This window comes from Mus musculus, chromosome 6, assembly GCF_000001635.26.
Source record: "Mus musculus strain C57BL/6J chromosome 6, GRCm38.p6 C57BL/6J".
Taxonomy (NCBI): Eukaryota; Metazoa; Chordata; class Mammalia; order Rodentia; family Muridae; genus Mus; species Mus musculus.
The window spans coordinates 42,349,511-42,374,098 of record NC_000072.6 but is presented as its reverse complement, the minus strand read 5'-3'; the positions used below and the strand labels follow the sequence as shown (position 1 = coordinate 42,374,098).

At 51.1% G+C, this 24,588-nt stretch overlaps 2 protein-coding genes and 1 long non-coding RNA gene across 12 annotated transcripts in view; 1 reads left to right on the top strand and 2 right to left on the bottom strand.

Moving 5' to 3' along the window:
- 2010310C07Rik (RIKEN cDNA 2010310C07 gene) overlaps positions 1 to 3,428 on the bottom strand; it is a 9,888-nt gene extending 6,460 nt beyond the window's left edge. Inside the window, exons 1-2 of the long non-coding RNA NR_045169.1 lie at positions 3,403 to 3,428; positions 2,701 to 2,846 (exon numbers count right to left, since the gene is read on the bottom strand). This is a non-coding gene — a long non-coding RNA (RIKEN cDNA 2010310C07 gene). The remainder of the gene's footprint in view (positions 1 to 2,700; positions 2,847 to 3,402) is intronic.
- Positions 785 to 15,612, top strand: Epha1 (Eph receptor A1). 2 transcript variants are annotated; one of them, NM_023580.4, is made up of 18 exons: positions 831 to 973; positions 1,857 to 1,924; positions 6,232 to 6,513; positions 7,921 to 8,323; positions 8,525 to 8,680; positions 8,979 to 9,323; positions 9,435 to 9,562; positions 9,788 to 9,938; positions 10,193 to 10,289; positions 10,479 to 10,537; positions 11,317 to 11,442; positions 12,137 to 12,322; positions 12,444 to 12,505; positions 12,607 to 12,813; positions 12,945 to 13,094; positions 13,361 to 13,554; positions 15,008 to 15,163; positions 15,253 to 15,612. In NM_023580.4, exons 1-18 carry the CDS (start codon positions 889 to 891, stop codon positions 15,329 to 15,331), a joined length of 2,934 nt encoding a protein of 977 aa, NP_076069.2. In that variant the 5' UTR covers positions 831 to 888; the 3' UTR covers positions 15,332 to 15,612. The 2 variants fall into 2 exon arrangements, with proteins under 2 accessions (XP_011239505.1, NP_076069.2); XM_011241203.3 differs by lacking the exons at positions 12,137 to 12,322; positions 12,444 to 12,505; positions 12,607 to 12,813; ... (2 more) ...; positions 15,008 to 15,163; positions 15,253 to 15,612 and having other exon boundaries at positions 785 to 973; positions 11,291 to 11,430.
- On the bottom strand, positions 13,886 to 24,588 carry Zyx (zyxin). 9 transcript variants are annotated; one of them, NM_001289617.1, is made up of 11 exons: positions 23,980 to 24,271; positions 23,623 to 23,842; positions 22,951 to 23,153; positions 22,737 to 22,829; positions 22,130 to 22,624; positions 18,062 to 18,182; positions 17,768 to 17,937; positions 17,489 to 17,667; positions 16,666 to 16,786; positions 16,114 to 16,247; positions 13,886 to 15,256 (listed from the first exon to the last, which is right to left on the bottom strand). In NM_001289617.1, the coding sequence occupies exons 2-10, from the start codon at positions 23,828 to 23,830 to the stop codon at positions 16,143 to 16,145; spliced, it is 1,695 nt and encodes a 564-aa protein (NP_001276546.1). In that variant the 5' UTR covers positions 23,831 to 23,842; positions 23,980 to 24,271; the 3' UTR covers positions 13,886 to 15,256; positions 16,114 to 16,142. The 9 variants fall into 9 exon arrangements, with proteins under 9 accessions (NP_001276546.1, NP_035907.1, NP_001276547.1 ...); NM_011777.3 differs by lacking the exon at positions 13,886 to 15,256 and having other exon boundaries at positions 15,537 to 16,247; NM_001289618.1 differs by lacking the exons at positions 13,886 to 15,256; positions 22,737 to 22,829 and adding an exon at positions 15,537 to 15,930.

Genomic DNA, 24,588 nt, shown 5'->3' with positions numbered 1-24,588 from the left:
TTTACTGTCTCTGAGCTTAAAACACATACATAGTGAAAGCTGAACAGACATCTATTAAGTAGGATGGGAGGCAGTCCCAAAGAGAGAGCCCAGAGCTGCCACCTCTTCACTAAAACTGTACTGGAAATGCTCCCCAGGTCCCCGTGTCTGCACCGTGGGTATAAGGCAAAGTTCAAACTCCTCCTCCTGTTTACCAAAACCTTCCCGGTTCTGGTCCACACCTGTCTTTCTGCCCTGGCTCCCAAGACAAATGCTGTGCCCCAGCAGTCAAACTGGTCCATGTACCACTCCCTGAGCACACCTTGAGGCTCCCTGCCTGCAGGCCTTTCTCAATCTCAATCTTTCTCTGCCACTAAACACCCTGGTCACGCCAGCTTCCCCCCCCCCCCCCCCTGAGGATTACTCCTGACTTTGTTAAGGATTGTACCAATTTGCATGGTTGTCATCGAAGCCGAACAGGATGAAGGAATGTCTCCCACTCCTAAATTTCCAAGTGAGCATGACAAGTCTCGAGTCCACAGAAAAGAAAGGGAGTAAAACGGAGATCTTTTTTAAGTCAAGCTGAATTCGATTGAAAGCTGGATCAAAACTGGGTTGGGTTTAGGATACATTTAAGAATGTCTGTCTAGTCAATTCCTAGCAACACCCACTAGGCGGCGCCTTCAGTCTCATTCCAACCAAGACGCCTCCAGGTTTTAAAGTTTATTACCTGTCTAACAAGTTTCCTTCCTGTCCTCCTGTCCCTTTAAGAAGGTGAACCAGGTGAGGCTGAGGCCCCGCCCCTCATCTGGCCCCGCCCTCCGCCCCCGCCTAGCCGGCCTGGATCGCCCAGTCCCTCGCGACCTGGCCCAGCCGTAGGGGCCGTGGTCCCAGGTCCCGGCCGGCGCCATGGAGCGGCGCTGGCCCCTGGGGCTTGCATTGCTGCTGCTGCTGCTCTGCGCCCCGCTGCCCCCGGGGGCGCGCGCCGAGGAAGGTACCGACCCCCGCCCTCTCCCTTTCCCGGCTGACGGGCAGCAGCCTGCAAGAGCCGGCATTCCTGAGGAGGCCCTCTTCCCCGAGCCCCACTACTTCTCCCTGGCTTCTCCCCAGTAGCGGGAAGATCGATTGGCCAGGCCAATCTTTGGTCTTTAACCCCAGACTCCTGCCCACGGGATCAGTCACCCCTACTCTGTTGGCCAGCACTATTTGCTGCGGTTGGAGAGGGAGTTCCTGACCACAGCCAGGAAGCTGCATTCCTACTGCAGCATCATGGGACCCTCCAAATGCCCACCCCTGACTTTGCAGCAGCACTCAGAAGTCTGAGGCGGAAAGCCTCCTTCTGCCAGCCTAACCGGAGCACAAATAATCCTCCAGTGGTGGAAGGATTAGAACTTTTGGGATTGCTAGGTGTAGGGGTCCAATCTTCCACCTAAAGTTTTGCACACTCTGTCCATGCCCCTCCCACTTCCCAAAATCATAGCTTCACCTAAGGCCCCACCTCCTCTACCCTCACCTACCAGAGCAGGCCACTGACAACTGGAGTCAAAATCCAGCAGGATCCCCCTGCCAGGGTCCCACTCAGGACTACAAAGGCTTAGCTTCCCTGACGTCCGCCCACGGCATCCTTGCAGATGTTCTCCAGGGCTCCGTGGGTGCCACGTCTGGGGTTGCTCTTCCAACGCTTGCCGTCCTGACTCTGGTTCAGGCACCAGTCCCCCAGCCCTTGCCCCACTCTGCCTTTCTCCTCTGCCTCAGGATGTCACACTGTTAGGAAGACGTTCTGGGCAGCCTCGGACTGGGGAGTCCCAGAATACCCAGTGTAGGGAGTTGGGTACCACCACCCCAGGGATGACATCGTTCTTTTCTCCCCCATTCAGTCACTCTAATGGACACAAGCACAGCACAAGGAGAGCTGGGCTGGCTTCTGGATCCCCCAGAGACTGGGGTAAGTATTTGAAGGACCTGGGAAAGTTCAAGTTTGAAGGCCAGTGGGAAATGGGGTGGAGAGGTGGGTGGAGGAACAGAAAAGAGCAGGAAAAACTGGAAGTGTCTCCTCAAAGAGGGGGAGGGGAGCTGAGTCAGAGGCTCCTGAATGGTACTCCTAGGGAGCTGGGGGGTGTCAAACTCCACTCAGTGGGACTATCGCTACTCCCTCACCCTCCTACCATAGGGTTGGGGGTGGGGGTATGAGCTCTCGACTCCCAGGGAGAGTATGCCTATGCTAAGGAAGGCTGGATGAGAGCTGAGACACCTGGAAAGCATGCCCCAGTCTCAGCTCCGTTCCTTACAGTGGAGTTATGTGGATGGTTTTCTGAACATTAGAGAACTCCATAAAAGGGTAAATGATGGATGGATTTTTTTTTTCTTTCTGAAGAAGAGAGCCAAAACTTTCATCTAAGTCTTCAAAGGTATTTTGACTCCCTCAAACTTAAAAGCTGCGCCCCTCCATGGGCCCTGCACACTCTCCATCCCTCCCAGGCAGGCTCCACAAACACCATGGATTCCAGCTGTTTGAGAAAGAGAAAGGGAAAAAAAAAAAAAAAAACAGCTCCAAGTTGCTAACTTCCTTAGGTGTGGTGTCACTGAGACCCAGTGAGCAGAGGTGGACAGTTAGTGTGTCCTACAGACTGTTCAGACCCAAAGTCCAGAGACAACCTTGCTGCAACGCACTAGAGCTGTCCTGAGAACCCCAGAACGGTACCTCTAGGATTGGAGACTTACTACTGGTCCTGGACCTATTCTCTGGCTTCCTTCCTCCAATACCCAAGACATGTGCTGCTGCTGTTTCTTGGGAGTAGGGTTATTGCCTTCTTTCTCTCTTGGACTGGAGGGTCGAGGCTCCCCTTTGAGCTCTTCCACAGAGTGGCCTATAATTAGAGTTAATAGACTAAACCATAATGTATCCTCCAGGAGGGGCCATTTGGAAAATCCCAGATTAGGCCAGCTTTAATAGGTGCCTCATCTCATAAACCAGCTAATCACCCACAACCAAGGCAGCAGGACCATCTGCTGGCCTCCACTGGCTCTTCCTTAAGCTCCACCAGCCCCACCCAAATAACTCGTCCCTAACTGAGCCCCAATGGAAGCAAGGCCCTTTTCCTGTCTGGTGCTAGAAGCGCAGTGCACCCCCTGCAACTGTACTCCCAGTCTCTTTCATGTCCCTTCCCTCTTCTAAAACAGATTTAAGTCCTTGGAGCCAAGCTCCCAGAATACACCCTATGCTGGAGTAGCAACCAGCAGCTCCTGAGTGTCAAGTGAAAGGACCCTCAGTGCTGTTTCTGGCCCCAGAGATGTCCCCATCTGTCACTGCTGGAGCTGGAAGAGGCAGTCACAGCTGGGAGCATCTGTTTCCCTCTGCTCCAGCTGCAGCCTTGGCAGTCTGCTTAGTGCTCTGCCGCACAGTACCACAACCACCCTGTCTACCTGCCTGGGCCCTATGCCTTGCCTCTTAGGCTTCCAGCAAAGTTTCCCCTCAGTAGGCTCCAAGGTGTCCCTTCATTCCAGCATTGTGGCCTTTGGACACCCCTCTTGATCTTTGAACTCTATGACATAATACAGAATTATGTGCATCAAAAGGGCCCCCGCCCTACCAATTCTTAATTAGTGATAGTGTTTTTTGTTTTGTTTTTTTAAGTCATGAGGGCCCACTCACTGGACTGGAATAAAATCTCAGAATGAACTTTATTAGGACCTCAGTCTCTTCTCCATCTAGTGATGGGATGGCATCCCAAATATAGTAAACTATTTTGTGAAATCTGTGGGCTTTCATAACTATATCTGGCCAAGAAAATACTTCAGCGAAAGATGTAGTACGGTATCTGTTCCACCAACAGATAATCAGAACATCGACAGTAATTAAAACCTGGAATGATGACAAGAAACCCAGGCCAAGGGAACAGAGTAGAAAGTCCAAACACAGAATCCACATGTCCGATACTGTCACGTGGATGGCCACGGAATTTCTAGTCAATGTGAGAAGTATTGCTGGGGACAGCAGTACTTCCTACCCTCCCCCTAAGCAAGGCTGTGAAAGTGACAACAGATGATGACTGAACAGGAGAAACACTATTTTAATTACCTTCATTCACACAGGATGAAGTCCAGGGAAGTTCAGAGGGTTGAAGCTTGTGTATTACCCTGAGCTTTAGAAAGGAGTGGGGGTGGGGAGGTGGTGACAGGCCCAAGTGTGAAATGAACAAAGGCTGTCCTGCTGTGCCCAGTTTAAAAGTCTCTGGGGTTAAAGAAGTTTTCAGTGAGCAGCCTTCTTCCTGGCAGTGTTAGCTCACTAATTTAAATCCCTTCCAAAGATTTAAGTTTCTTTTACCAAAGGGCAGCTTGTATGAGCTAATCTATAGTTTTTTCCTAGTGATCATCTCAAACAATGCCACATAAATATATTGGGGGTGTTCACTGGCACCCCCCCCCAAAAGAACCATACTGCCAACTGGATGTTTGTAAGTTTTGTGACAGAATGAAAGGGAGAACTCCTCTTCTTATTCTATGAGCACATACAAAAAATTAATTCTAGTAAGAATAAAGTTTCAACCAAAATAAAAAAAAATCCTACAAAAATTTCAAGCCAAAAGATAAAAAAAATTTTATGATCTCAACCAAAACACACAGCCCAAAACTCATGGTGTTATTATGCACAAAATAAAAAATGTGTTTTCACATAAAAGATGCCACTAGCAAAAATGTGGCATGGCTGAAAACATTTGAAGCATACTTATCAGGCAAATAATTAGTATTTATATATTTTAAAAACTCACCCAAGTGAATAATGTTAGTCAATAAGCATATAGCTGATGAAGAAAAAAGAAACATACAACATCCCCCTTCAAAGAACTGTGACTTGGGAGGGCAACGAGGCTGCCTTGGCCATGGAACTGGCAAAATGCAAAATGAACATTAATATCTCTCCTAATGAGCTTTTTAGAAAATGAACTCTCTTGTACTTGTTTCAGAAGTGTAAGCTGATAAAACCTTTGGAGATCTGTCTATTGATTCAGCAATTCTATGGAAATCTTACATTTATCAGTGTGCTTTCCTAAAATAAAATGAAAGGAAAAAGGGCTAGAAACTAATTAGCCAACAACAGGTGAATGGTTAATGATTATGGTGCATCCATATGCTTAGATGCTGTTGATACACTGCAACAAGAGACAGGTCTGAATGTGTTCTTTTTTTGTTTTTGGTTTGTTTGTTTTTTTTTTTTTTTTTAAGATTTATTTAGTTTTATTTATATGAGTACATTGTTGCTGTCTTCAGACACACCAGAAGAAGGTATCAGATCCTATTACAGATGGTTGTGAGCCACCATGTGGTGGCTGGGAATTGAACTCAGGACCTTTGGAAGAACAGTCAGTGCTCTTAACCGCTGAGCCATCTCTCCAGCCCCCTGAATGTATTCTATAGGCCTAGTTCCAGAACATTAATTGTTAAAACAAAGGAGGTTACAGAATAAGCCTTGTATGATATTTATTCTAACAAGGCAGGACATTAAAATAAAATATTAGAATATTTCTCAGAAGGCTTTGAAAGTGGTCTAGACAGCTTATTTCAAACCATTAAGAATGGCTACCTCTCAGAATAAAGGTGGAAGGATGGGGAGACCTACCCTTTGTCAGTCGATTCCTAAACCTGCTAGATGTGAAGTTTAAGAGCATAAATTCTGTACATGGAGTTCCTGGCTTTGTACTCCAACTCTGTCTCAGATGTTGGGCAAGCCAGTCCACACTGGCTCTATATCAGTGGTCTGTGGCAAGTTATGGTAATGCCAGCCATTATGATTACTACATTTAAAAATTCTTTCAATGTGGAAAAAAAGTCAAGATGGTACCTGGGAGCCCCACTAACTGTTGGGACTTTGGTGGTGGCTATATGTAGAAGGAATATTGGAGAGGGTAAGACCTCCTGTATACAGTTCTTTTCTGGTTACTATTTGAAAAAATAAGGCTCTAAACAAACCAGGAGATGGCTTTTGAGTGAGCTTTGCCTTAGTGGGTACCTGACAGTTCTGCTGACTACATAGGTCAAAATTCCTACCCATACTCTTGTATTTGAACAGATGAAATTAAGGGACCAACCAGGGCTGCCTAGGATCTTAAGGGGTTGCTATCTTATCTGCCCCAAGTCCAAATAATGCCCCAGCCCTGGGGCTGGAAGGTCCAGTGTGGTCCATTAACCTGGGAGCTTTGACTCCAGCTCCATCTTCATCAGCTCTGGTCACTGAGCCTGATTCTCTTCTTGCAGTGGAGTGAGGTGCAACAAATGCTAAACGGGACACCCCTGTACATGTACCAAGACTGCCCAATACAGGAAGGTGGGGACACTGACCACTGGCTTCGCTCCAATTGGATCTACCGCGGAGAGGAAGCTTCACGCATCTACGTGGAGCTGCAGTTCACCGTGCGGGACTGTAAGAGTTTCCCAGGGGGAGCTGGGCCTCTGGGATGCAAAGAGACCTTCAACCTTTTCTACATGGAGAGTGACCAGGATGTGGGCATTCAGCTCCGACGACCTTTGTTCCAAAAGGTGCTGCCTTCCCTCCATGCCATCCCTTCTCTGATATAGATCCTTACTTTGGTCCTCGCTATGATCCAGCTCAGCCAAGGAGAAACAGAGAAGAAGCTGGAAGCAAGTGCGAATGTAGAATAAGAAGGCAGGACCAGACACCAGTCCGGAAAGGCTGTACTGAGTACCACTGGCTGGGCCCTGGCTCTAAGGGCATCATTTAACCTAACCTCTCTGAACATTAGTTACCTCGTCATATAATAACCTTATTACTTGCATCTATTGAAATTGCTCGATGCTGTTTTTGAAAGGGGAAGGATAGTGTGGAGATTTTCGGACATTTCACTTCAGTGCTCATGATTTTCATATGTGACATGCCCCCAAGAGTATTGCCAGAACTACACAGGACAGTTCCTGGCTGCCAATCACCAGTCCGTTCTTTCCTAGCGTGGAAACATACTAGAACACAAACCAGTCTGGAGCTTATTATTATAGGATGCGCTCTAATTTCTTTCCAAAGAGCGAGGGTTGTAAAGTTTGTTATTGGTAATAAATTAGTTATGACATACTCTGTAACTGATCACCTCATTGGCACCAGGCTTGGAAACACCTCCCAGTGATGGAAATTTTATGGCCCGTAGCTGAACTCATTCCGCTGTCTGAGTTTCACTCCTAGCTCCATCATGTCATAGCTATACTATCTGTTAGAAGAGCTGGTATGCTGTAGCCTTAGTTTCCTTTTCTGTAAGGTAAAATGGTAAGACATCCTGTCTCATAGGGTTATTGCATGAGCTGAAAAACATGTCTATAAAATGCTCACCTGGGGACCCTGCACATCATGAGCTTTCCCATCATGGCTATAGAATTGGGTGTTCCTTACCCACAATGTGTTTCAGATTTCAGGACTTGGAATATTTATATAGACATATCTTAGGAATGGGACCTAATTCCATTTTTAAAAAGATTTATTATTTTATATATATGAGTACATTGTCGTTATCTTGAGACACACCAGGAAAGGGCATCAGATCCCATTACAGATGGTTGTGAGCCACCAAGTGGTTGCTGTGAATTGAACTCAGGACCTCTGGAAGAGCAGCCAGTGCTTTTAACCACTGAGCCATCTTTCCAGCCCCTGGACCTAGTTCTAATTATGAAATTCATTTATGTTTTATATATGTAGCTTGAAGGAATTTTATACAATTTTTTTAGTTTGATTCCATTTTTTTTTTTTTTTTTTTTACTGTGATTAATCTCATGAGATCATATATAGAGGTTCCCAGTGTGGCAGGCTATAGGAATTGTCAGGTTTGGAAACTCTTTATGTTTTAGATTTTTGGATTAGAGGTAGCCATCCTATATTAAATCAAGAGTTATTTATTATACAGGACGAAGCATGGCTTAACATCATCCCTTCTTCTCCCCTAGGTAACAACTGTGGCAGCAGACCAGAGCTTCACCATCAGAGACCTGGCATCTGGCTCTGTAAAGCTGAATGTAGAACGCTGCTCGTTGGGCCACCTCACCCGCCGTGGCCTCTACTTAGCTTTCCACAACCCGGGTTCCTGTGTGGCGCTAGTGTCTGTAAGGGTGTTCTACCAGCGCTGTGCCGAGACCGTGCATGGCTTGGCCCACTTCCCTGACACTCTCCCTGGACCTGGAGGGTTGGTTGAAGTAGCTGGAACGTGCCTCTCCCATGCACAGATCAGCTTGGGGTCCTCAGGTACACCACGAATGCACTGCAGCCCTGATGGCGAGTGGCTGGTGCCTGTGGGTCAGTGCCAGTGCGAGCCTGGCTATGAAGAAAGCAGTGGAAATGTGGGATGCACTGGTAAGAAACGGGGAAGCGGGAAACCCCAGGGACCACCTGACTGGCTCTTCCAGGTCCCCAAACAAGGCTTCCAGGATTTTTAACCTGAGTGGGATGTCTGTGGGAGTGGGGGGCAGGGGTACGGGGGGGGGGGGGGCTAAGGGTTTTGTTCATCATGTAAAAACAAAACAACCAAAAACATGGGCTGCCTTCTCTCTCCAGCCTGTCCTACTGGTTTCTATCGAGTGGACATGAATACACTCCGTTGTCTCAAGTGCCCCCAACATAGCATAGCAGAGTCTGAGGGGTCTACCATCTGTACCTGTGAGAATGGACATTATCGAGCCCCTGGGGAGGGTCCCCAGGTAGCATGCACACGTAAGTCTTGCAGTCGGGGCCTGGCGATCTGGTAACAGGTGCTAGACCCTCCTTGGGACCAGAATTTCCAGAGCTTACCAAGTAATGGAGACCCAGGTAGTCAGACACTGATTATAGCCACTCCCTGCCCTCTGTCCTCTCTAGAATGCAGAGGCATGTTACATTCTACTTCCTCTTTGGTGGAAGTTTAATCTCTCATGAGGGCTTTGGGAGACATAATTGGGATGATAGAAGCAGCGGTCAGTGGCTTGGGTGAGAGGAAATGGACACCTATTTGATAACTCCTCTTCTCCCACAGGTCCCCCATCGGCTCCCCAAAATCTGAGCTTCTCCACATCAGGGACTCAACTCTCCCTGCGCTGGGAGCCCCCCAGAGATACAGGGGGACGCCATGATATCAGATACAGCGTGGAGTGCTTGCAGTGTCGGGGCATTGCACAGGATGGGGGTCCCTGCCAACCCTGTGGAAAAGGTGTGCACTTTTCCCCGGCTGCTTCCGGGCTCACCACATCTACCGTGCAAGTGCAAGGCCTCGAGCCTTACGCCAACTACACATTTACCGTCAAATCCCAAAACAGAGTGTCAGGACTGGACAGTTCCAGCCCTAGCAGCGCCTCCCTCAGTATCAACATGGGGCACGCAGGTGAGGCACCTAAGACCATAGGGCTGAGTGATGGGCAGGAAGCAGCGGAGCTACAGCTGACGTTATTCCTTCTTACCTTCCGAACTCAACCTTGTCGTTCCGGGTGTCCAGAGTCACTCTCTGGCCTGTCACTGAAGCTGGTGAAGAAAGAACCGAGGCAGCTGGAGCTGACTTGGGCAGGGTCCCGACCCCGAAATCCTGGAGGGAATCTGAGCTATGAGCTGCACGTGCTGAATCAGGTCAGAAAACACTTGCAGATACCATTCAGTGTTTGGGGTATAGCCTAGCTTCCCTAACTTGGGGTATAGGATGGAGGGAAATATCCAAAACAAACTTTCTGAGGCTAAACATAACCCTGCAAAGGATTCTGACCTGACTGACAGCCCACCCTGTCCAGGCCCTTCCATGTCTATCTTCTCTACCAAGCCTCAGCACAGCCTCATTAATGCAAGTCCTACCCACAGGACGAAGAATGGCACCAGATGGTGTTGGAACCCAGGGTCTTGCTGACAAAACTTCAGCCAGATACCACATACATTGTCAGAGTGCGAACACTGACCCCACTGGGGCCTGGCCCTTTCTCCCCTGACCATGAGTTTCGGACAAGCCCACCAGGTAGGTTACCAATCTCTTGTCCCACCCGAACATACACAATTGTTATCTCCTGGAGATAGTTCAGGTCCTATTTTTAAGTGACCCTTGCTCTTCTCTCATGCACGTAATGGGCCCATTCAGTAATCTCTGTTAAGGGAAACATGGACCCAATGTCCACTTAAAAACTGGCCGTGGGTATACTTGGGACCCTACCTTTTAGCCATTATAACCTCTAACGGCTGTGAGCCCTCAGCCTTCTGAACTCTGACACCCAGTTTCCAGAAGCCTGACCGGAGGAGAGATTGTGGCCGTCATCTTTGGATTGCTGCTTGGAATAGCTCTGCTGATCGGGATTTATGTCTTCCGTTCAAGGTGCTGGCTCTGTCTTCCCCATCCATTCATCTGGGATTCCTTTGCCTTGTTAGGCTGTACCCCCTAATGATTCTCCTGTACCCTAAAGTTTAGACATGCCCCACACCCAGCTCTCGTGTCTGTGGCAAATTCAGCCAGAGCTCATTGGAGTTTCCCTGAGTCCCTGAAAAAGTTGCCCTACTTCCACAGGAGAGGCCAGAGACAGAGACAGCAGAGGCAGCGTGAACGCACCACCAATGTCGATCGAGGTGAGCCAGGAGTGTGAAGGGGGGGGGGGGGAGATTTTGTGTGTGTGTGTGTGTGTGTGTGTGTGTGTGTGTGTGTGTGTGTGTGTGTGACACCCAGATCAGCTCTAGGAATGTGGGTGCAGTATACTGTCCCTAAGGATCTTGTGTTTTGCCACCTAATTAATTTTGGTTAATTAACTCTGCCCTGATAGCTGTCAGCAGCTCTGATGCAATTATCTACTAGCTCTTGGTACCAGTGCAGTTACCCTGGGCTCTGGACCATGTTCTCCATCCTGGTGGCCAGGTCTACGGGCTAAGACCAGGCAGGAAGAGGTTGAAGTCCTCTAAGACGTGCAGGCTTCCTGCTTGTCACCTCATTAGTTGTCTTTGCCAGAGGGAGCATTTGCTGTCTATCTGAATAGCTGGCACTGAAGGGAGGTTTCATCTGGGAGTGAATGAGCTGTAAGTGACTTGGACAGCATGGGGCCAGAAGCTGGGTCACAAGTCATAGGAAGATAGGATAACTCAGAGCGGGGAATTTACTGCAGGATCTGAATTCTGGCCACTGCTGGACCCTGAACAGTAGGACAGAAAGACATAGAAAATAGACAAGAAAAAGGCTGGGGTCCACGTGGAGGCTTTATTGCTAAGAATAGAGATTTTCTCTGCTTGAGCTAAAGCCAGGCTCACCTCAGAGAGCAAAGAAGTACAGGGAACGGGATCAGCTGTCTGCCCTTCTTCCTAGCCCCCCATGCTCTGATCCTTGTGCTACAGTGGCTGAGCCCCCTTGTCCCCCCCAGAGGACAAGCTGTGGCTAAAACCCTATGTGGACCTCCAGGCCTATGAGGACCCTGCACAGGGAGCCTTAGACTTTGCCCAGGAACTGGACCCAGCCTGGCTGATTGTGGACACTGTCATAGGAGAAGGTGAGCCCTGCTGTGACCCCAACTAGTCCTCTCTGTGTGGTAGGTAGCACATGGCTGCTACTAGGTTCCTTTCTTGGAGCCTTGAGTTCCCACATGGGCTAATGCCTGCTCTATCCTGTATTCTTGAATTTCTATGCCCTGGAGCAGCCTCTGCCTCCTACACACTTTGCTCTGTGGTTATGGGGTTTCTGATAAAGAATGTTAAACACACCATCCCTACCCATAGAAGTGTCACCATGCCAAGGTGCAGGTTGTTCTCAGAGGATTCCCAAAGCAGGAGAGACTCAGAGCCTCCCTAAGTTTAGAGCATTCTACCCCATCAGGGGCCCAGTGTCCTTGGGCTGCCTCAATCCCCTGGGTCACCAAGGAAAATAGATCTCAACAGAGAACAAAGCTTGGCAGTGTCTTGTCAGTGGTGCGACTGAGCCAGCAAGAGCTGTGACCAGGGAGCTCACTCACAGGGAACAGGCAGGCCTCCTGTTCCTTGGGCACTAGCCTTGGACCAACTTATCCTTCATAAACACAGTATGTAGTTACTAAATACTTAACATAAGCCAAGGAGCATGCTAGCCATGGAAGACAGTACTGGTTAGATTGCAGAGCTTCATGCTGATTCCATAATGTCCCTTCTCTAGAAGGGCAACCTGAGCTCTGTCCTTCCTCAGATTTCCAACCTTATTTTCCTCTCATCTAGGGGAGTTTGGTGAAGTGTATCGGGGAGCCCTGAGACTCCCCAGCCAAGATTGCAAGACTGTGGCCATTAAGACCTTGAAAGATACATCCCCAGATGGCTACTGGTGGAATTTCCTTCGAGAGGCAACTATCATGGGCCAGTTCAACCACCCACACATTCTACGCCTAGAAGGTGTCATCACAAAAAGTATGTGCATTGGTCCCCAAGAACTGGAGTGAAATGTGGGGGAGGGGTAGGAGCAGTGGGGGAGGGGAGTAGGCTGCCGAGGAAACCTGGGTCTGAGTGTGATGCATGTGCTGTGTCCCAGGAAAGCCCATCATGATCATCACAGAATTTATGGAAAATGGAGCCCTGGATGCCTTTCTGAAGGTGAGACCGGCAGAGGATCAGTTCTAGAGGGGTCACATGATGGAGCCTCATGTCTTGCAGGAGACTTCATCTTCTGATGTATGCATTCCCCCTACTTACAGGAACGGGAGGACCAACTAGCTCCTGGTCAGCTAGTGGCTATGCTACTGGGCATAGCATCAGGCATGAACTGCCTCAGTGGCCACAATTATGTCCATAGAGACCTGGCTGCCAGGAACATCTTGGTGAATCAGAACCTGTGCTGCAAGGTGTCTGACTTTGGCTTGACCCGCCTCCTGGATGACTTTGACGGCACCTATGAAACCCAGGTTAGAGCCCCATCCACACTCATATGAACGCTTCATCATTTGCTGACCCGCGCACAAGCATGAGATTTCCTTTCCAGTTTTGTACTAGTCCACGCCCTGAAACACCACTCTCCTGTGCAATGCCTTCTTAGGGAGGAAAGATCCCCATCCGATGGACAGCCCCAGAAGCTATTGCCCATCGGATCTTCACCACAGCCAGTGATGTGTGGAGCTTTGGGATTGTAATGTGGGAGGTGTTGAGTTTTGGCGACAAACCCTATGGGGAGATGAGCAACCAAGAGGTAAACCTGGACTATTTCCCTATGCCATCCCCAATACAACTCCTGTCTCTTCTAACCCCACCCCCACCCCCTCACACCCACAGTCTTTTCCTATGAGTATTTCAACTCCAACCTTTGGCACTATTTCCTGTGCTCCCTTCTCTGCTACTTCTTTGCTCTCCTGGTCAGGGCTGCTTACAGGTGACATCTCAATCATCCTGTGTAAGTGGCTTTCTAGTAGATCCATCTAACTTCCTACCTGGACATCTCTCTGTCTCTTGCTACAGGTAATGAAAAGCATTGAAGATGGGTACCGGTTGCCCCCTCCTGTGGACTGTCCTGCCCCTCTCTATGAACTCATGAAGAACTGCTGGGCTTACGATCGTGCCCGTCGACCCCACTTCCTCCAGCTGCAGGCACATCTGGAACAGTTGCTTACTGACCCCCATTCCCTAAGGACAATTGCCAACTTTGACCCTAGGTAAATATGTTCAAGAAGGAAGGGAGTTTGGAGGTCAAATCTGGAAAAATAAGATGGACATTCCATCCTATCCACTGAGTGAGTGTTGGGCCCCAGGGAGCTCTGGACCGAATCCAGCATGAGACAGCACCCAGTCCATGCCTTGTGGGGAAGCTCAGGCTAATGGAGGTGGGAACCTGATGAAAGGTAAGAAGCAGAGAGCACATGATTCAAGGAGTCAGACCTAGATTAACCACCTCTCACTGTGTTCCTCCTGGAACCTTCAGAGTCATTCTTCTTGTCACCCCCACTATGTTAATTAATGACTGGGACACCACCTCTGGTGTTCCTCTGACCATCTAGAATTTGGTATATTTTCCTTCCCCCACATATATATTTTCAAACATGAAGGAAAGATTCACAGATGTCACATATCTTGGAGGACCTACTAGTACAAGCTTTTGGCTACAGCCTGGAACCTACTCCTGAGAGCATAGGCAGCTAGATTAGGGTAGGAACAGGAAGGAGTCTGAGGAGGCCTCTGACTACATGGCCAGTCGGCCAGGGCTGAGAGACGACAGATCAGACAGTACAGAACAATGGCAGCATCCAGGTCAGAGGCTGCACTCCTGAGAACGGGAGGGAGGCAGCCAAGGTCAAGACAAAGGACCAGCCCTGCTGAGAAGGGAGCACTTTGTGAGAACAAGAGATGGTGACCAGTTTCCCAAAACTGTTATTTGTTCAAAACCATGGCCAGAATTTAGAGAATGAAGTGGAAGGAGGGAGTCAAGCCTGGGAGCCAGGCGAGGCTGGACTTGAGGTGCTTTATCGGGTAAGGCAGCACAGTGTACTGGCCCGTTTATCAAACCCACCATATATAACCTTGTTTCTGGAAGAAACTGTTTTCCATGTTCCAACTTTTGAGACTATCTTTTGGAGCACAACTCCCTCGGACGCTGGAGACTGTGTGTGCTAATCTTTCTGGAATGCTGGATATTTTTTCCCCCAGCAGATTTACTTTGCTAATGGTTTTTGGCTCTGGCTGGCTTTCCTACAGGAACACTCATTGTATTGTGGTTATCAGAGTGTAAGAATAACAGTCAGGGTCGAATATGGCAAGTGAGGGCTGCTCCTAGGTGGCCATCTTAGGAGAAGGGAGCACCTTGCTGTTGGCCCCTTCTGATTTATCTCAGTCAAGAAGCATTCATGACTAAAGGGTTTGCTTCACTAGGGATGGCCAGGGCAACCACACTCTCTAGATCTACCCATGGAACAGGTCAGTCTGCTGCCTGCCTGCCACTTTGAGCATACCAGGAAAACAGGCCAGGAAGTCAGCTCAGGTAACAGCCAGTTTATGTGCAGCCTAGATGAGCTGTATGTAAGCATCTGACTCCGTGCTGGCTGCAATGTGGTGGCCCGGGCCAACCAGCTCCTCTACTTAAGGGGTACAAACAGGGTACCCTGTTTCCCACAGGGTGACCTTACGCCTGCCCAGCCTGAGTGGCTCTGATGGGATCCCTTATCGAAGTGTCTCTGAGTGGCTTGAATCCATACGCATGAAGCGCTACATCCTGCACTTCCGTTCGGCTGGGCTGGACACCATGGAGTGTGTGCTGGAGCTGACGGCTGAGTGAGAACTCCGGGGCCAGGCAGCACGGGCACGGGAGGGTGGCTGAGGTCTGAGCCTCTAGACTCACGGCTTCCTTTCCTTTTCCACAGGGACCTGACGCAGATGGGAATAACGTTGCCAGGGCACCAGAAACGAATTCTCTGCAGTATTCAAGGATTTAAGGACTGAGCATCCACTGAAAAGATGCTCCAGCCCTCTGCCTGCCTCCATTAGCAAGGACGGGGCTACAGTCAACTCCCTGGGCCTTTCCTCAGCCTACGAAATGTAGGCTATTGGTGCTGCTCCTGCCCAGTCAATCAGAACTCTGCCTTTGAACCAAGGAGCCTTTGTTTATAAAGGGGGTGGATGGGTACAAGTGAAGGGGACTGTGGGTGGGTTCTGGGGGAGGGTTTAATATATACACTTACATATGCATTATCTATTTTTGTAAATAAACAAGAGTTGAGTTTTCATCTCTTCCCTTGATGTTTTTCCCCGTTGATTCCCTCTATTTCAACTCCAATCGTTCATTTATTATCAAAAAAATCAAGTACTAGCAACTCTGGAAAATGAGGTTTTATAATCTTAGCTGTGGCCACAACCTAGCAGCACAGAGCAAGGTGGGTGTCCAGGCTGCTGAAGCCACGCTCCTGGAGGGTTAGGGCTTCTACCCTCAGCAAGCACATTGCATAGGCTGCTCAGGCCAGCCAAGGGCATTGGTGCAGCAGTGAAAGCAGCAGCACTATATGTGACCCTTGGGTTGGGGACCTCAGAATGATGGGTGATCCCTGCAGAAGAGGCAAGGGTTGGAGCCCAGGGCTGGGCCTCAGCACCAGGAGGGAGCCTCAATACTTGTAGGCCATGCTGAGGCCCTGGGTCAGGGCACTTGAGACTCGGGAGGGGATTGGAATGCAGGGAGGGTAGAGGCAAGGACTGGCCTCAGTGTGGGTGGTCCACGGTGGGGGACGGACCTGTGGTCTGGAAGGAGGTCCATCTCAACTCAGGTCTGGGCTCTAGCGGAGTGGCACTTCCGACAAAGGACGTGGCCATCCAGAGGGAAACAGCCGTTGTCATCTGCCTCAATGGACAGAGGTTTCCCACAGTCCTGGAAAGGAGGAAAGGCGTAAGGAACACTGGCCAGGAAAGTTCCTGCTTCACCCGCTACTGTGCTGCAGCTGTACCTAAGGCAGGAAGACCAAGTGTGTCATAGGCTTAGAGCTGAAAGGCTGATGTCCTTCCCGATCATACTACCTTCCCTGCTCCTTTCCAGACCTCGTCTGCAGGAGTCTGCAGGGAACCTCCCGCTGCCATCCCACTAGAGGCTTGAAGCCTATTCCGTCCTATCCCAACTCCATTCTGACTCCTCACTGCTACAACACCCCCATTCCAGTGCATGTGCGCACATAATATATACATACACTCAAAAACCCAGGCAAGCCCACAGCTCTTCCTACCCGCTGGCAAATCCCTTAGCTTATCCAAGGTTCAGAGAGACCTCTGCTAGACAGAAGGGAACCACTGACCTCACACTTGTAACACTTCATATGAAAGTTCTTATCCAGCGCCACTACTCGCACAGTCTCGTCTCGGCCAGGCTCAGGCATGATTGGCTCCGAGCAGACGGAGCACCTTGGAGCGTATTGCCTAAAAGGATCAGAAAGCAGATCCAGAAGGCTTGGGTACCTCAGGCTTTTAGCCCTTAGGAGGGCGCAGGATAAGGAGGCACAGGTTGTGTGGCCACAGGGAACACCTGCTTATTCTACATATATGGGTGGAGCAAGTTCATGAGAAAGGCCAAAGGAGCAAGTGGCATACACACACACACAAAGCAGGCCCTTATCAAGGGGAATTTCCTGCCTTTCTACTCACACAATACTCCACACCTCTGTCACAGGTGTTCGCTCCCACACCCTTACCCCACCCATCTACAGTTTACCAGTAACCCTCAAGTGGGACACAAGATACCTGCATGTGCATATCTCCAGCCTAACCCCGGAGAATGAAGAGGAATCCTCGCCACCGCCACAAAACCCCCCAGACACACAGTCCACCATGGCAACAGACTATTTCGTTCTAGGAAAAAGCTAGCACTCCAAGTAGCTGCGCTCCAAAGGTACTTTGAGGACTCAGCCTACATGTGAACCTAGCCACTCCAGGACCAACTGCTGAACACAAGGCACATCCTAAGAAGCCCAAGGGACCCAAGGGTAATGTGGAAGCAGTCTAAGACCACAACTGTGGCCAGCAACCAAGATCTAAGGTCTGTGGCTGACCTACAGCCAGGTGGGAGCCTGTTTACAAGACCAAACATGGATGGAACAGAAAACAGACACGACAGGTCCTCACTTGTGATAGTCAGGGACACAGTGGGGCTGATTGGCCTGGTCCACAATGAAGGAGGTGCCCTCCAGGGGACAGGCGCAGACCACACAGGTGAAGCACTGTGGGTGGTAGGCTTTGCCAGTGGCCCTCAGCATGCGGTCAGTGATGGGCTGCCCACAGGTGTTGCACTTCTCCAAAGTGTCCTGGGAGACAATCAGCGGGTTGAGAGGGCATCAGAGTATCCAAGTATCTTCCAAGATTCATCCGGCCCCACCCCAACCGGAAGCCCCAAAACAGACTTACGGTGTAGCAGCCCTCACAATATGGTGCTCCCTCCAGGCTATAGAACTGCTGTCCCTGCAGCTGCTGCTGACACTGATGGCAAGTGAAGCAGGTGATGTGGAACAGTTGTCCCAGTGCACGAACCGCAGGCTGTGCACGGGCCAGTGGCTGATTGCATTTGCCACAGGACTCTGGGAAGACCAAAAAATTGCAACTCAACCAGAAGGCCAGAAGCTCACAAGAGCTTCTGTAAGCTCATGGCCAGCTAAGACACCAACAGGTGAGGTGTCCCCAAAGGGTGGGTGCTGGACTTACCATTCACTGCCACGCTCTGCCTCTGAGGGTGTTCCATGTCCTGCATCAGCTGCTGGGTCAGCTGCTCCAACTCCTCTACCTCCTTCAGGGTCAAGGGGCCTGGGCCTCCAGGAGAGCGTACCTAAAGAAAACCACCAATGCACTTTTCACGTTCTCTAAATCCTTCTAGACGGACCTACTGACCCCTTCTTACACTTGAAACTCAGCTTCTACCTCCTTCCCTTGATGCCTGGTCTTAAATTCCTCTCTCCCCGACTCCCTTTCCTGACCCCTAGCACCACACAGAGGGGCAGGACTACCCTTAGCCTACCTCTCCCCACAGTAGAGCATCTTCGTTCATATAGTACAAACCCTTGCACCCCAAACATTCAGTCAGGCCAGAACAACTAAACAACTAAGCAATGGAAAACACACATACAGCAGCTCAGATCAGAAAAGCACCCAAGATACCAGGTCACAACACCAACTTCACAGAGCATGTGATGGCACGCACACGCGCACACACACACACACACACACACACACACACACACACACACACACCTGTCCTGACTGAGTAATCTATCAGCGTGAGGATGTAACACAGACGGGAAGCATAGATTGACCCCTCAAAAGCTGTGTGTAGGAGCCCAGACCTCAGCTTTTCAAACAGACACCTTGATCTAAGTGAGGAGTTTCTAGTCTACCAGATCCCAGTCCTTCCCTAGTAAGTCTCCAGGGGAGGGCAGAAGGCCAGTTCCTAAGCCAGCCCACTCCTCCTATGTAGAAGACCTTGAGGGCTGAAGACTGTAGAGAGGAGACAATATCCATCCATTAAGGGCAAGTACTTGAGGGATTATATGACCTGCACCAGCGTGTCTGGGTGAGTCTAAACTACTGCAGGATTACATGCACTCTAGACACTGTGGCCTGAATCATCTTCTGATGTCTTCACCCCTCCTCCTCCTGGAGCCCTTCACTATCTCTTCTCCACCAATCTCCTCCTCCCCTCTATCCCCAGAACTGTACTCAGAGCTCTACTTCCCAAGGAAAACACAAAAGTCACATTGCCCCAGACCTTGGTCACCTTCCCTAAGCCTGACTCCTGCAGTCTCCTATTCCTCACTAACAGGCGTCCTTGAATGCAGGCTCAGCTCATCCTTGCTCTCTAGTAAATGCTACTATAAATGGCCGTTCCCATCTTTGGAAGGATAAACTACTCAACCGCATGTCTCCCTGTGGGTACCCGCGTCCTTCCTGCAGGACACTATCAGCTGCTGCCTTCTCTGCCAGTCAGCAGCAATGTCACTGTTCAACTCCCTTGGCTTCAAAATGCTCTTCTTCCATATCTTCCACCTCAGGACATCTTGGACCTCTGCTTATCAGCAGTTTGGCCCCAAGATCTTCCCCAACTATCCCCACCTCTCCTTTCACCACCCACACTTGAGTCTTGAGTGTCCCAGGGCCTGCCCTTGTGCCTTGTCAACCAAGTCCCTAGACTGGCTTAGTCACTAGCTTTTTCAACAAAGGCCTCTTCTACCACCCTAGGCTATCTGGCCCAATCTCTAACCCTGGGCCACAGCACTGCCTGTTTCCTGTTTTGCCTCCACATTGCACAAAGTGGGTAGGGAGACCGCTGAACACTGCAGAGCTCCCAAAACACTGCAGCACCTGCCACACCCTCCCACCCTCTAGCCCCAGCTTCTCTGGTATTTGAATCTGCCAGATTCCCAGTTGCCTTCCCCACAGCAGCTGTTCCAAACCTTTTCCATCTCCCTGAGCCCCCAACAGCTTCTCGCCCCCTCCCTCACACTCACCAATGACCTCACCGCCTAAATTCCTGGCAGCTAGCCAGTTTAACTTCCCTCATCCTTCTTTCTCTCCAATCAAACACCGTGTGTCACCCGGTGCTTCCTCCCTCCAGTGCCTCCGGGATCAATTGCTGCTCTCAGAGATCTCTGCCCTCTTCCCCACTGGCTTCTGCCTCCTGATTGAAATGTATACTTGGATTCTCTTCCCCTAAGCTGAAGCTTGTAACATACATACACACACACACACATACACACACACACACACACACACACACACACACACACACACACACAGAGACTCACACTATAGTCTGACTTGAACTCATAGCAATCCTCCTGTCTCAACTTTCCATGTTTTGTATCTTATAGGTCAACATACTCAACTTCACTGCCAAATGTTGAGAACAGGCTACACTACCAACTTTCATGTTTCCACTGACTATTCACTCAACTCTGTCACCGCCATATGGCACAAATAGTCCCAAGGCCATCTACAAAGTCCTAAGAGTCAAATTCTGCTTATCTGAGTCCTGTTCCCTAAACCTACAATGAAGATCTCCAAGGTCACGTCATCCACTTCTAAGAATCCCAGCCTGGGATCTTCCTCCATCCTCTTTGCAAGGCACAAGATGGCCCAAGGTCCCCGAGGCTCTTCACTTCCTGCTATGGAATTCTTGGAACACTTGTCAGCTGCCTCATGGTATGGATGGCTGTGCACACACCTCTAGCTTGAGGCCTGCCCTTGTATTACGGTCCTACGTTAGCTGAATGACAGTTCCAGCTGAAAGCAAGTGCTTGTAAAGCCTGTTGCTCAACACGCTGACATCGGGACCCCTCCTCTTCCCGTTCAAACCAGTTCCCCTTCTGCACTTCTCTATTCTGTCTGCAATACTGTTACTCCTCAGCAGACGCTGAGCCTCCCCAGCATTTGTGTCCTCCCCAGCTGCTTATCAGTCGCTGCTTCCTTTAGGCTCTTCCTTTGGAACAGCTATCATCCACAGATCGCATTTCTCACTGCAACTAATACTGCTGTGGCCCAGGAGAGAACTCATCTGCATCACAGATCTCTCTGCCTCTAATGTGCATCTCAGCTGGAAAAGCTTTGAAGTATGACTTTCACCAGTCCTCCTGGCCAAACCACACACAACTGAGAAACCATCAGTGATTCTCCAATATGCATACATACCTTATTGGAGATTTGGCTCCCTAGTATGCCTACCAATCTCCACCAATCTCAAGTACAGCACAAAGTCTGTTTCCTGTGCTTTCTGTTCTCCTAATAGCCCTCAAGTGTTCATACCCTAAAATTTCACACAAGCTCTTCCCACCTAATGCTATTCTCAATCCTTTGTGGATTCTCAAGTCCTCAAGTCATTGAAGGCAGACTAACCTCAAGAAGCTGTTCCTAAGTTGCCAGTCCCCATGTTGGGTCATAGTTTCAAACCCCTGTAACTCATTGATTCTGAGCTATACTTATTCCTTCCTTATTCCTCCAGTGTATCGGAACACAGACATTTACAGTTACCAGTAAGATTACCAGAAGGTCCCTTCAACTCAGAAGATCTCTTTCCCTGAACTAACAACTGGCAACAACTGTACTGTCTGTTTCTATTTTGAGCTTTTATGTGCTAGACTAAGAAGATAAGCTGACTTGCTCTTCACCATTGTTTGGGATGGGTAGCTATTTCAAAGTCAGGTGGGGAGGGGGGGAAGGCTCAAAGTTCACCCAATGTTACTAGGGTCTAAAGACTTGTGAGAAACAGGCTAGACATTCTACCCTAGACCTGTGACTTCAGAAGACTGAACCTGTTGGAGAGGTCTCTCGTGCCCACGGGCCCAGCCTCCATAGCACAGAGCAGTGCCTGGCAGTCAGCTGAGGCTGGCCCAGTAAATGTTTACTGGTGCTGACAATACTTTAATCTCTAGATGGGCCCTCAGGCGATGAAAGTGCTCAGAAAACCCAGGAGCCTAGGGATTAAGTCAAGGCCCAGGAATGGGAAAAACTAAGGTTGGGCTAGTGACCTCATTCTCCCCTTCAACACTCCAAGGCAGAGGCAGAAGGGAAAGTTGTATCCTCTTACTGCTAAGCCCTAGCTGCTCTACCGATTGACCCAGGCCCCAGGTAGCCCCAGACTTCCTCCAGAACTTTCTCTATGGCCTGCCAGATAACCCTACACTTCCCCCACCGCCACACCCACTCTGGCTCCTCCGGTTCTCTACCCCACCCTCTTGCCCTTTTACTCTGCAGTCCATTGGCCTCAGCCTGTGGCCTCCTCACCTGGTTTTGGTTTTGAGCTGGTGGAGGCTGTGGGTGCTGCTTCTCTTGAACTAGGGGCTTCTCCTTCTGCTGAGCATAGGTGAAGCTAGGGGGCTGAGGGGAGCCTGTGCTCACAGAAGAAGGAGCATCCGGAGGCACCATTTTTTGATTGGGCTGTGGCCCAGGTCCACTTGGAGCACCAGGGCTGAACTTGGAAACCACGGGAGTAAATTTAGGAGCCACTGGAGCAAACTTAGGTGCTGGAGTTGGTGCCTGAGAAAGGGGACCCCGGGGCTGTGTATTAGCAGAAGACACAGGCTGGGGTTGGACATGGGGCTTGGCCTGAGGCTGGACATGGAGCTGGACCTGAGGCTTGGCCTGCGGCTGAGGTGGTGGCTGGGAGCTAGAAGGGGTCTTCCAAGGAGGCAAGGGTGCTGTGCCCCCAGGGGCAGGTTTGGTACTAGGCTTGGGAACAAATGGAGTGGCAACTGGTGGGGGTACATATCCGGATGATACCTGCAAGGAGAAGCAGAGGGGAGAGAAATGCACTTAGACGAGGTTGTCATCTCTTCCTTGCATTCCCTCCTCTCCTTCTAGGCCCAGACTTTCCTACTGTCCTGCCCCTTACCCGGGCTTTGAAGGGATCGTTCTTGGTCATGTCGTCCAGCAGTGAGGACAGAGAGTCAATCTCCAGGTCAATACTGCACACTTTCTCCCTGGGCTGGAGGGTCAAGGGTCAGAGCACCCATCCCAGTCTTCCCTTGTCACCCCACTCCTCTCCAGCCCATGGAGGTGTCCCCCACCCCATCTCCAGCAAAGCTGCCCTTCCAAGCCCTCCCTACCTGCGGTGGGAGCTGGGTAGGGGCCTCAGGCCCTCCCTCCTCCTCCAGTGGAGGTGGAGGGGAGGGGAAGATGTCCTCCTCCAGAGGAGCAGGGGGGAATGGTTCCTCGATCATCGGGGGAGGTGGAGGTGGGAAGGCACCTCCCAGGGCACCCTCTGAGTCGTCGCCCTCCCCAATAAGGGGAGGAGGGGGCAAAGGAAAGTCTGGGTAGGAAGGAGAGAAAAGGCTATCAGTACCGACCCTCTTTCCTCCTCTCCTCAGACGACTGCTTTAACCCCTAATCCAAGAACTCTTTCCTGCATCCCAAGAGTGTGTGCAGACCATAACGAGGGGCTCAGGATGCCCTGGGCGAAGCAGGTCGAGTGAGAACGAGCCAGGTTGAAGAACCGTGCAGCTCCCGTTACACTTCAGAGAACGGATCCAGAGGGGAAGATTCCTGGCCCACATTCCCGCCTCCTACCCCCAGGCGGGAGACTTGGAACAGTCCCAAGGGTCCTGGCTCCCAGCCAGGAGCTCCAAGATGAGGTAAGAACATCTGCTCAGGACAGGGTAGCCACCCAGCGCCCAGCCCCCTCCGCAACAGCCTTTTCAGACAACCCCAAATTCCCCAAACCACCGACCCCCACCCCTGGCGCCCGAGAAAGATCAGGGCCCCCAATCCCAGCCGCATACCTTCCGGGGGTGGTGGTGGGATCTCGCCCACCCGACCCATCTGCGCTCTTTGGGCCCCGGCTGCTACAGGAGGCTCGCTGTCCCCAGGCCGGAAAGGATTCACTTTGGGCTTTGGGGCCACAACCGGGGCGAACTTCTTCTGCGGGGCGTAAAACGCGGGGGCCGAGACGGAGACGGAGATCGCGGGAGGCGGGCGGGGGGCCGCCATGGCCAGGCCGGGCTGCAGGGGGTGGGGTCGTCAGGTTACGCAGAGCGGTGTCGGACTGACACTCCTCGGTCTAAGCGCCCCTCGGTGACCCCACCCGCGCCTCCCCGCGTCCCCTTCCCGGGGCGGCGGAGCTTCTCCCCGCTCCTCACCGCGCGCAGGAGCGTGAGAGGCGCGTCTCGGATGACCGCCTCGGCGCCGAGTCCGCGGACTCTGCGTCCCGGTCCGGAGCCGCTTCTAGCCAAGCGGGGAGGGACGTCGTGCACGGGAAGGGAGGGAGGGGGCGGGGAGAGAGCGGCGCCCAGACCATACAAGGAGCGGCCCGGAGAGGGGGCGGGGAGAGACCGGGGAGGGAGGACCCGACAGGAAACTCCCCCAGGAAGGGGCCCAGGTCCTGCCCCGGGCTCCAGGCTCTGCAAAGGTCCGCCTGCGGCCTCCCTACTCACCACCGCCCCCGCCGGGCACAGACCACCCTTCCCCAGCACAGGCCTCTGATGTCATTTCCTGACCTGCCACCTACCCCACCTCCCTCCTCCCGACCCGCGAGTGCTGGAGAACTGACTCACTGTCCGCACTCCAGGCTGAGCAGGCTGGCTAGTAATCCCAGCGGTCCTGAAGCAGCTCAGTCGCGCACCCCGGGCCTGCCTGCCATTGACCGACCCCGCCCCTCCCTGCAGCTTCAGCTCCGCGTCCCACGTGTCCTGTGGTCAGTCCCGGAACGCAGGACTGGGATGGAACTGTACTCCTGGGTGGGCGGGGGA